This window comes from Capra hircus, chromosome 19, assembly GCF_001704415.2.
Source record: "Capra hircus breed San Clemente chromosome 19, ASM170441v1, whole genome shotgun sequence".
NCBI lineage: Eukaryota > Metazoa > Chordata > Mammalia > Artiodactyla > Bovidae > Capra > Capra hircus.
This window is the reverse complement of record NC_030826.1, coordinates 25,112,487-25,124,848: the sequence shown is the minus strand read 5'-3', so window position 1 is coordinate 25,124,848 and position 12,362 is coordinate 25,112,487. Positions and strand designations below refer to the sequence as shown.

The window sequence follows — 12,362 nt, the reverse complement described above, 5'->3', positions numbered from 1 at the left end:
TGGCATCCTCAGAACACGAGAGTCCTGGTGTGTCCCCTGCAGGAAACTGCAGGGAAGGGGCCAGATGACCTCACAAACACAGGAACAGGCTGTCAGTCCTTCCATTGTGCTTCTTAGTCCAGGCTGCTGCAGGCTGTAACAGGATTTCAAATTTTTCAATGTTAAGACATTTCATACTTAGAAAAAAAAGAACAACTATGATTTCCAGAGTTCACATTATACTTCAAGCTCTAGAAAGTAAAATTTAGCCACCTGGCCTGAGATTTGGTGAACCTCAACTTAGAGAGGTAGATTTCTGCTCCCCTCCCTACCATGAGTTATTAGAGATTCCTGGGGTGGGGAAATGAGATCTTTTCCCCCATGCATCGAAAGGAACACAGGGACGTCCCTGGCAGTCCGGCGGTTAAGATTTCGCCTTCCTCTGCAAGGTGTGCGGGTTCAATCCCTGGTCGGGGAGCTAAGATCCTGCATGTCTCCTGACAAACAGAAGCAATATTGTAACATATTCAATAAAGACTTTAAAAATGGTCCACATTAAAAAAAATATTTTCAAAAAAGGAGGCATAGTCTTAAAAAGTTAGAGGAAACAGTAGTGGAGGTAAAGAGACCCAATTCCACTCCTGATTTTCTATAAGATCTGTGGTTCAGATGGTAAAGAATCCACTTGCAATGCGGGAGACCTGGATTCAATTCCTTGGTTAGGAAGATCCCCTGGAGGAGGGCATGGCAACCCACTTCAGTATTCTTGCCTGGAGAATCTCATGGACAGAGGAGCCTTGCAGGCTACAGTCCATGAGGTTGCAAAGAGTCAGGCACAACCGAGTGACTAAGCACAAAGGGGGTGATAAACCTCCTATGTCTACCTCAGAGTAAGAGGTTAGGAAAAGCTTTGTGATGGGGACACTGCTTGTACACAGACAGCTTCAGGAGGATGACAGAGGAAGAGGTCAGATCCGACAATCATTCAGTTCAGGGTTCAGGCCCCATCCGAGCCTGCCTGGATCCCCCTGACATGACACCATAGGTGTGTGTATGTGTGCATATATATTCAATATATATATGTATATATATGTATGTGTATGTGTGCATATGATATATATATATATGTGTGTGTGTGTACTTGTGTTTGTATGTGTTTTTTGAGGCAAGAGTCCGTGATTTTTTCCAGATTTTTGAATGGACTCTGACTCTTCAAAACAGCCAGAACTCCTATTTCAGTCAAGCCCTTTGTGCAGCTGAGAAAAGAGGCCCCCCGAGTTAGTGTGGAGAGACCAGGGTGTGTTGGTGTCTAAAGCTGTGAACGATTATATGAGTTAATTAAAAGCTTTAGCAGAGCTGAGCCAGCGTCCCTGTGCCCTCCCGCAGCAAGGTGGCCTTCTGCCATGCCCGCCACAGACAGGTCACAGGGCTGCAGCAGTGCCCGACCATGCATGCGTCTCAGGGCCCAGCATGGAGTGAGGAGCCAGGCCACCCAGCCGCCCTGCCTTCCCCAGGCAAGGACCACAGAATCAGCACCAACGGGAAAGCTACATCCCAGGGCCCAGCCCCGATTGTCCTCGAAAAGCCCCCATGGCTCAGCGGGCCCCGCATCTGTTCCAAACATGCCTGGGATTTCTTTTTGACACAAAAGTAAATGTTGGCTGGAGAGCCACCTCCGTGCCTGACGAGGCTGCCGGCTTCTCATTGGAGGACCTAGAGGAGACTCTGCAGGTCTTGGGATTGCCAAGACGCCTCCGTCACACTGAGCAGATATAAAATCCATTACCAGGAGCTAATAAGGGCGAGGAGGCCAGGCAGAGGACGTGCTGAGGGCACAGCGGGGGCCCTGGGCGGGTGGGGCTCCCTGGGGCTCCCTGGGTGACTACTTAGGCGTCAGCATTTGCCCCTCTTGCAGCATGTCCGTCGGATCCCCATTGTTCCCAATTCAGTGGTTTGGGTAGCTGTTCTGTCTCTCATTCACTACAGAAGCCCGTCCCTGCAGACCTCTCGGCACATTTATTGCAAGGCTGGAATTTATGACGGATTGGATTTCAGAGGAGGGATTGATTAAATACAGATGGAGGGCTTGGCAGGGGCCTGGGGTTCCCAGTAGACTCCCCCATTTAGAAACAGAGTACAGATTAGTCGGCTTGAGCAGGGGCAATCTGGGGCAAACGCTGCTTTCAAGGGAAGGGAAGGTGAGGGAAACAGTTTGTTTCTGTTCAAGGCATCTTCTCGAAGCCGGACAAAAATTCCTTGTTGAGAGGAGTCATGAGCTGCCGAGGTCACTCCGCACTGGCTCACATGCACTCAGTCCCAGGTCACACAGGCTCTCCGTGCAGGCATCTCGGCTCTGGCTAAACCCCTCTGGCACCTTACCCTAATCGCATTATATTCACCCATGCCCTCCCCCTTTGAGAGTTCAATCCTTGCCCTGCTGTTCCCTCTGCCTGGAGGATCCTTCCCCACTTCTATAATTACTAGAGTTTCAGTTATCTTTCAAGGGCGAATGCAAATACCACCTCCTCCATGAAGACCACCAGGATCACAACTGTCAATCAGTAAAAATGAATCACTCCTTTCAGTATATACTCTGTTACTTTCTATTTCACCTTGGTTTTCATTCTGCCTTACGAGGGTCTGTGCTTTAACTATCTGAATTTCTGTACATGTAGTGAACTTTGAATGAATATTCATGCAACAAAAATGACTCTTGTGATCTAGTCTTAAGACATATTTTTATTCTTTTTTGCCACACCATTTAGCTTGTGGGATCTTTGTTCCCTGACCAGCATTTGAACCAAGGTCCTTGGCAGTGAGAGTGTGGATGCCAGGGCCCAGGGAGAGCCATTGTGGTATGCTGGGAATAGCCCAAATTTGTCATCAGACCTGGAACCACTTTCTAGTTGGGAATATCTCCATCTCACTTGGCTTCAGTTTCCTCTGTAAAAGGGGTTAATAATCTCTATTTCAGTTTAGTGTCAGTTGCTCAGTCCTGTCCGACTCTTTGTGACCCCATGGGCTGTAGCCCGCCTGACTCCTCTGTCCATGAATTCTCCAGGCAAGAATAATGGAGTAGATTGCCATTCCCTTCTCCAGGGGATCTTCCTGACCCAGGGATCAAACCCGGGTCTCTTGCAATGTGGGCAGATCCTTGACCATCTGAGCCACCAGGGAACCCATGAGAATCAAATGAAATCATGTAAATGAAGCCCCTAGTACCTGGTCAGCACTCAGTGGATTATTATCAAGGCTCTGTGGGTGGGGTTCTGGGCGGCTGGTTCAGGGCCCAGCTGGAGGGCAGGGAATGAGAGACACAGATGACGAAAACTGAGGCAACAGCTCAACTTGGAGCAGTGGTGCTGCTGTGCTGGGCTGTGTCAGGAGGCTGGGAAATACATCTTAATCATCTTTGTATGCCCAGAGCAAACCGAGTGCCTGGCAGAGAGCAGGACCATAACAAGTATTTTTAAATGGAGATTTCACTTACAATTATATCTACCAAGATTTTCTAGACTGTCTGAGAAACATCTGCTGGAGAGAAAGACCAAATGGTATCACAGGATGGAAAGGTTACTAGATTTGAAGTCGAAAGAGGCAGACTGAGTTCTGGTTCCGTCACTGGGCGCCCAGAAGACATCGTCATTTCTGTAGACCTCAGTTTTTTCATCTGTGAAACAAGGCTGTTGAGACTTCCCTGGCAGTCCAGTGGTTAAGATTCCACGCTCCCAATGCAGGGGGTTGTGAGTTCAATCCCTGGTCGGGGAATAAAGATCCTGCATGCTGCCTGGTGCAGCCAAATATAAGGAAAAAGAGGATAAAACAAGGCTATTCATACTTTATCCACCTGCCCCATAAGGGTGTGGTCTCTTTCAGAAGGTTTTGGGATCCCTAGAGCAAGCGTGCAGGATCACTGTTCAAGGTAATACAGTTAGTCCCATGGCCAAAGGGGACAACTCTCTGAGGGGACTAGGGGACCAGCTGGAGAAGAAACTAGATGTGGTTCAGGGCAGTCGTAGGCATGGCGAAGTGTTGCTGAGTGTTCAGCTTCGAGGGCAAGAAGAGACACAGAGCTGTGAGAAGGAAGAACAACAGGGGCAAGGAGGCAAAGAAAGTACTTCAGAAAAAAGGCTATGAGAACAGCCAGAAGTTCCCCCCTTGTGATAAACCTATGAGTGAACATTTGTTGAGCATTTCCTATCTGCCGGGTGCTCTTTTCAATACTCTGCGTGGATTATTTCCCTTAACCTGCGTAGTAACCCTGGGTGGGCGCTACTCTTATCCCCATTTCACAGATTGGGAAACTAAGGCATGGAGGTCCTGGGAGATTTTAACTCACGGCTCACATTAAGTAGTCTGTGTTACCAGTGTTACACAAAGCAGGATGGCTGCAGTGACTGAAAGAGAACGGATGTACTGAAAGGCATTTTGTGACTTGCAAAGTGCTGAGGAGATGTGGGATGGGGTCAAACCCCAGGTATTCACTTGACCTCTTGGGTCAGGTGTGTTGCACAATCGTGGTTAAGGAGAACCACTGTTTCCTCCTGGCCCTGGCCCTGGAGATTGGTCTTTAGGGGCTGTAAAGGCACGGGGTCTGGTAGCCAGCCTCATCTCCCCAGCTCTCTGGACTCCCAGTTTCCCAGGCCATCTTGAGGAATTGTCTGCTGGGGGCCTCCTAGAACTCAGCCCAGACTCAGGGAACCCTGGGGTTCACGGGATAGATGGCAGAGCCCAGGTGTCCAGGATCTGGTCACAGCGTGTTAGAGAAGGGCATTGCTGCAATTTTCCCATTCCCTAACGGGCTGCCAGGCAGGGACAACGACAGAGCCGAGGTCTTCAGGGCCCCACCCAGTGAGTGGCAGAAGTGTTGAAGGGGTTTCTCAGCACAGGCATGTGACAAGTGGGAGGCCTTGGGCTGACCTCACCCACACCCAAGCGAAGACAGAGGAATGGTGTGTAGGTGGAAGATTCCAGGGAGCCAAGCAGAGCAGAAGGGCAAGGTCCCAGGAGGAGGCAGTGAGGAAGGCTGGGGATAGGGGAGGGCAGGGAATGAGCAAGGTGAGAAGGCACCCCCAGAGCGGGCGTGGAAGGCCCTGGGGGAGGGTTGCAATGGAAGCCAAAGTGCCTGGGAAGGCAAAGGCTGTGACAGAAGGGGCTCTGGGGGAGGGTGACTTCTGGATCCAGAGTGGAATGAGAGGGGAGGAGCCCCTCCAGCAGCTCCCGGGAGAACCAGGGCTCAGGGAAGGGTAGCGGGTGCAGGTGTGGTACCCATTTCATGGCAGTGGGACATGGAGGGGACTGGCCACACCCACTAGGGCATTTCTGGTGGGGGTGCCAGCAGGTTCATGGCAGGAACGCATGGACTCAGCCACAGGAAGAAGTTCAGTTGGGTGGATGGTAAGTCAGTCAGAAAAGTTGGTGAGAAGCAAGAGATTTGGTTAAAGAATAATTGATCAGGGTTACTAAACAGATGGATCCAGAAACAGCTAAGAGGACCCCAGGAAGAAGAGCAGACATAGGGGGGTTATCAGAGAAGGTGGGGGCAATTTAGGGGCTCCCTGCTCCAGGCTGAGGGTCTGAGGCCACACTTGAGGTCCTGGGAAGACCGGCGAGGCCAGAGCAGGCCCAGTGTTACAGAACAGGGCCCCCAGCAGGCTGGCAAGCGGGACTGAGAGCTGGAGCCACAGTGCAAGGTGGGGCCTGGCCACAGAGCCAGCCAGCCTAGGGCCATTAGCAGAGCTACACACCGGGGCGGGGTGAGACCTGCCCTGATGGACCAGTTGATAGAGATCTCTTGGGGTCAGGCCGCAGCCCAAACTGGGATTTCCTGGGAAGACTATAGGAAACCCTCGAAATGCCTGGCAGAAGCCCTTCCAGGCCAGCCTGCATTAGGGTCAAATCAACTAATAAACCGTGTAGTCAAAGCTATGGTTTTTCCAGGAGTCATGTCTGGATGTGAGAGTTGGACCACAAAGCAGGCTGATGCTGAAAAACTGATGCTTTCGAACTGTGGTGCTGGAGAAGACTCTTGAGAGTCCCTTGGAAAGCAAGGAGATCAAACCAGTCCATCCTAAAGGAAATCAACCCTGAATATTCATTGGAAGGACTGAGGCTGAAGCTGAAGCTTCAATACTTTGCTCACCTGATGCAAAGAGCTGACTCATGGGAAAAGATCCTGATCCTGGGAAAGATTGAGGACATAAGAAGCAGAGGATGAGATGGTTGAATGGCATCACCAACTCAATGGACTTGAGTTTGAGCAAACTCCTAGAGATAGTGAAGGACAGGGAATCCTGGCATCCATGGGGTCAGCCTCAGACACAACTGAAGTGACTTAGCACACACGCGGCACACTGCGCCAGAGAGGAAACTAGATTTCCCACCTGGCTTAGAGTTCCTTCCTCTCCTCTGGGCCCTGGAGGCTTCGCTCAGACCCTCACCCCTGCCTTCAGACCCACTGGTGCCCAGTTCATAGCTCCTCCAGGCCCTGCCTCCAGCTGCCCACTCCTTGTACACACACACACGGTCCCCACCCCTCAGTTTCAGGGAAGCAGGAACTGTGAGTGGAGGGAGGGAGGGGAGGCAGAAAGGATGCTCCTCACCATCTCCCCTCTGACCTCCAGCACCACAGGCAGAGGGGGAAGGGACCCCAGCACCAAAGTAGTCATTTCTGCAGTTCCCATCCACTCCTCTGCCCTCTCCCCACGCCCATTCCACAGCAGTTCTTGAAGTTCTGAGTTGGAATCCCCAATGCCTCGGTGCCTCAGAGACAGAATCTACAGTTCCTCACAGGCAGCATCCTACAGCAGGTCACCAAGAGTTAACAAAGATTTTCCTGGACACTGCAGATATGTGATAGAGCCCCCATCCCAAACCAAAACCTATCTGAGGAAAAAGTAAGCCTCGTTCTTTAACTCAAAACAATTTACAGAGCACTACCTACCTGCCCCCAGGCTTCCCTGGAGGTTCCGAGGTAAAGAATCCACCTGCCAATGCAGCTGACGTGGGTTTGATCCCTGGGTTGAGAGGATCTCCTGGAGAAGGAAATGGCAACCCACTCCAGCCTTCTTGCCTGGGAAATCCAGAGGAAACGGACAGAGGAGCCTGGCAAGAGTCGGACACGGCTTAGTGACAACTACATGGCTAGGCGGAGGCCTTGCCCTCAAGGAGCTGAACAGACAACAGGCAAACACGTTAACAGGTGGCCCCCAGTGGCCAGGGCTGTGAAGCTGGACAGATCAGGGCGAGGAACACAGGGATTTCAGCATGTCTGTCCACTGGGACAGCCTATGTAACACAGGACTACTACACACACGCATCTCTCTGTTTCTGAAAAGAACACCTGGATAGGTCAGGAGAAAACTGGAGGGGATTAGAGAATGACCTATACAGGACCAGCCTTTGCTCATGAACAAATGCTAGAGGTCTGGGATAACTGCAAGGCTGTACAAAGGAAAATTTATATTTGAAGGATTCAACTTCCATTTTCAGATGAAAGTTTTAATTTCTTGTGGTTATTTTTGCATCTTCAAAGAATAAGCTTTGGCTGAGGAGGTTCGCTGTGGGCCAGGGCGGTGGAGTAGTGAGCGGACCCAGAAGCAGGTGTAAGCCTCACCCCCAGCAACAGAGACAGGGAGTAGGAGAGATGCTGGAAAGATCTGCAAACAAAGCAAAGGAGTCTGGACTTGATTCTGTAGCAGATAGGACTTAGCAAAGGACTGCTCCAGACCACAGCGTCTGGAGGGGTGGCGTCACATGCTGAGCGCAGACAGGAAGAGGCAGGAGGATGCATTCAAGTGAACTCTCGAAACTTCGACAACTATCTTCATGGAGTAAGTAAATGAACCCATGCCCACGGCATTGCTGAACACAGGCTTGATCGATCAGATTATCTCCCCATCCTGGGCCTCATCTGATTCATCTATAAAATGGGAATAATAACGGTATCCACCTCACATGGATATGAGGATTAAATAAATTAATACAGGGAAAGCATTTAGACCTATGGCTGGTACATAGTATGTGCTCAATAAATGTTAGCTTTCATTATCATGTATTTCTTTCTGGAGGAGGAGGAGAGGTGGAAAATAATCCACTATACTCATATTAAATATAAAAGTATTCTCAGTGGTTCCTGTAAATCCCACTTCACTTTGCCTGAGAGGAAAAAGGATATGTAAATTATTTTAAAGCAACATGTAGATACTTTAAAATATCAACTTTATTTAAAAAATCAACAATAAAAACCGCCACTCAAATTATCAATAACAGACGCTTCTATCAATTCAAGTGTACATTATGTAATTCCTCAAATTAAAGACCTATAATTTCCCTTGAGGCCTTTTAAATTCTGAGGTTATATAAAATTAAGCAGGAAAACATTAACATTAAATGAAAATCAATTTTGCACAAGTACGTGTGATCAAGCAGCTTAAATTATCACCTGAAATACTTGTACTTCAGAGGCAAATCCCAGATGACAACACTGTTCGTGCTATAAAAAGATTCACATTATTCCGCGGGGTGTGTCTCACGTCACCCGCTCTCTACATTTCTTTCACCAAGGCCTCAGGCAAAAAAAAGTGAGGGGAACTTTTCCCAGGCAGTGGCCTTATTTTAGACACGTTCCTTTTCTTTTTCTGAACTCAGTTTCTGAAAGCACAAGAGGCTTTCCTCCTGGTAAAACAGGACTTATAAGACGTTCGAGGACTAAGCTGTTGTGGTTCTTAAGTTTATTCCTGTCTTGGGGGAGACCCTGTCATCTTCACACCATCTGGATCTATTCTGTCCTCCCACTCAGGCTCCCTTCCGGTGCGGAGACATAAGACACTCGTGACCTCAGCAGGGAGGAGAGTGAGCTCGTACCTCCGCCCAAACCCCAGAGAAGGCAGCCTCTCCTGAGGTCCATAAACTTCCTCTGAATCCAGAGTTTTGTGTATCAGAATACGTCAGCTCACAGCAACAGAAGACTTGAGGGACTAAAAATGTGAAGAAGCACCTAGCAACTGAGAATGAGAGGAGCATGTGTTTGCTGTTACACGCGGATAACTGCTGGGTTCCTATTTTAATAAGAGAGCAGGGCTGGGCAGCATAACCAAGTCCTGTGCTGGACAAAAGTCTATAAGCCAGCAGGACAGGTGTCCTGGTAGGAACTGTCAGAGCAGGGAACATGAGCCAGGTGATGGGACCAGACAGTAACTGCTCTTGTGCGGGCATCAGGGCAGGTCAACAGCAACTTGAATCCCTGTGTGAAGCAGACTTAATCTATTACCTTTCAGAACCTTCTGATCACCAAACTGAGCCAGTGGACTGACCATGGTATTTCAATGGGAAAACTACACATTCAGAAAATATTATACTGGCATCGATTCATGTTTCCTGGGCACTCATCAATAGGACACATCCCGTCATAAGCTATCAGAACCATTCGCTCTGACAATGAGAGGATCAGAGTGAGGCGCGTCCTTCGTCCCAGTGGGCAGCTCTTCTGGGCCTGGAGGGACAGCTGAGGACAAAGCCTTCCTGTGGCTAAAACCAAGCGGGGGTGCCGCCCCTTGGCCAGTGAGCCATCACGTAGCAGGTTCCAAGAACTCTGAGGTGAACACGGCTTCTGCGTAATCTTCACACATGTCCTGCAGTTCAGCAGCCACAGCCCCCAGGGCTTCGTCGACCAGCTCTTCTGAAAAGCTGGAAGACAGACAACACAGCTAAAGGTACATACAGCCAAGTATGGGAGCCGTTCTGTTACTCAGTTGAGGGACTTACCGAGTCACTTTTAAGATTTAAACAGAAATTCAAAGGGCCAAGAATGGCTAAAGTATTTTGGAAGAAGAAAAACAAGGTGAGAGGTCTTGCTTCCTTAGACAGTAAGAAGGTAGTGCTTAGACTCCAAAGTCAGGCATGAGGTAGGGGCCTGTAACACCTACTGGAGGGACCTCACCCTCGAGACAGCTGAAGCCAGAGCTGGCCAGACACTAAATGGCTTGACAGAGGTGGCCGGACGCTAACTAACTGGCCCAGCCCACTTCCCACGGCTTACCAACTGCCTGACAGAAGAAAGGATGGGGGCCTTCTTTATGGGACAGGGGGCAGGAAATTGCAAGTTTCTCTACACACACACAAACACATGCAGTACTTCTGGATACATTTCCTGAAAACAAAAACATTCTCTTAAATAAGCCTGATATAATTATAAAAATCTTAACACTGACACTCACTTAATACTACTATCTTGGAGAAGGAAATGGCAACCCACTCCAGTGTTCTTGCCTGGAGAATCCCACGGACAGGAGCGTGGCGGGCTACTGCTGATGGGGTCACAGAGAGCTGGACACGACTAAGTGACTAGGCACAAGCACAACACTGCTATCCAGTCTCACCGACAGACCTGTTCCATTTTTCTGCCAACTGTCCAAAAGAAGTCCTTTGAAAGAAAAGACTCTGTAGACTGTCCAGGACTCACTGGAGGACCGCGTGTGGCAGCCAATGGTCAGTCACAGGTCTTCAGTTTCGTCTAGAATGGTTCTTCAGTCTTTGTGTGTTATGATCTTAACATTTTTTGAAGAGCAGAAGCTTTGTTTTTAAGACTGTCTCTCAGTGTGGATTTGTCTGACGCTTCCTCATGGTCAGGTTCACGTTCTATGTTTTGTGAACAAATGCCCAGAAGGGATGCTGTGTCCCTTCAGTGCATTATTTGTCTCATTACGATGAGCGTTAATTTTTGTCACTTGATCATGCTGATGTCTGCCAAGTCTCTAGCCTGCAGTTACTAAAACCTCCTCTTTGTATTTAATACGTATGTTGCAGGGAGATACTTTGAGACTGTGTATAAATATTCTGCTTCTCATCAAACCTGCAGAATCAATTATTACAAGGTTGCCAACACCGATTTTCTAATTTCATCATTCCTTCTCTGTTCAATAGTTGGCATGCTACTGTGCGGAAGAGCTTTCCCTTCTCTATTACTTATTTATGAATTTATGTATCCATTCATTCATTCACATCAGCTTGGTCTTATGGATTCTTATTCAACAGTTTGCAATCTGTTTCTATTATTACTTATTTTGATATTCAGTGTCCCCCCGAATGGCCGGCAGGAGTCCCTTCAAGTCAGCTCCTACGTCCTCTTGACATGCCCCGGTCATTCTTTGAACACTTCCATCCTGGCACAAAATGAACTTTCAGGTTCATCTTACATTTTCCCAGCCCCAGTCTTGGAACTGGCCAATTCTCCAAGGAGCCCTGGTGCCTTGTCATGGAGAAGAGTATTTTAGAAACCACAATCTGGGTACCAAGTGTGCTCGTTGCTGCTAAGTGTGTCACGGCTTCCAGGCCCTCTCAGCAGACAGGCTCAGACAGAGAGGTGCAAGGATGCACCGCCCGCGTCTATCTCCGTGCCTATCAAAACCCATAAGTCATAACACCTCCAATCTCACTTCAAAACAGAGGATTCATTCTAGCCTCCCCCCGAAACCTGACTCTCATTATTCACAATATACTTATTCAATCAGTACTAAAATACAGAGAAAGTATTTTAGAATTGTTAACCCATGCTGCTGGGTAAAAGAAACTTACTTATTAGAATCTAACATGTGTTTACAGTCTTTGTCTTTAGCCAGAGGATACAGAGTCAAAATACTACATTCAAAAGTGACTTAGACAAGTTCTTATCTGTGTGTATCCCTTTAGTGTGGCTATTTCTTAGATATACAGTCAGTTTCTTCCTGTATTCCAATTTAGGGTCGCTCAACATCCTTCAAACCTTGTTGATTTGGAGGGTTGTATAGGAAACATTAACAATTCTGAAGTATACAAGAGACGAAATGAAGCTAAGTGTCCCTCCCCTTTTCCTATCCCTTCTGCCCCATTCCTGTCCCAGCTGTTTTGTGGTTTTGTTTTTTTTGTTTGGGGGGGGGGAGCTAATCTGACCATCTTTAGTCTTCTAACGGGTGTGTAAAGCGCTCTTTCATTAACGTAATTCTGATACAGCTGACCTTCTACTAAAATACTAAGTATTTTCTTTATGTCTATCTGTTCTCTCTTCTTTCTTAACTTTTTTAGGATTCTGTGATTGTTTAAATTGCTTTTTCACTTTTAATTTGGGTATTGTACACTATTTTACTATTCTTTTAGGAGCCACTATAGATTACAATAAGCATCCTTGACTTAAATTATAACATTAATTGATATTCTTACCAGTTTCCCAGACAATGCAAGAACCTTAGGGCACTAACTGTCTGTCCTCTTCCCAATTTCTACGCTACTGTTATCATGCACTTCAGCATATAGTCATACACCCCCACAAGATATCAGTTTATTGTTTTATACAGTCAATATTCACTTGCCTACTATTGACTTTTTCTTAATCCATGCCTTCTTGTATT

The 12,362-nt window shown here is 47.9% G+C and overlaps 1 protein-coding gene across 4 annotated transcripts in view; it reads right to left on the bottom strand.

The window, feature by feature from the left end:
* KIAA0753 (KIAA0753 ortholog) overlaps positions 8,183-12,362 on the bottom strand; it is a 62,584-nt gene continuing 58,404 nt past the window's right edge. For all 4 annotated transcript variants that reach the window (XM_018064447.1, XM_018064449.1, XM_018064448.1 and 1 more), the window contains one exon: positions 8,183-9,666. In XM_018064447.1, coding sequence (XP_017919936.1) covers positions 9,549-9,666 — 118 coding nt within the window. In that variant the 3' untranslated portion in view covers positions 8,183-9,548. The remainder of the gene's footprint in view (positions 9,667-12,362) is intronic.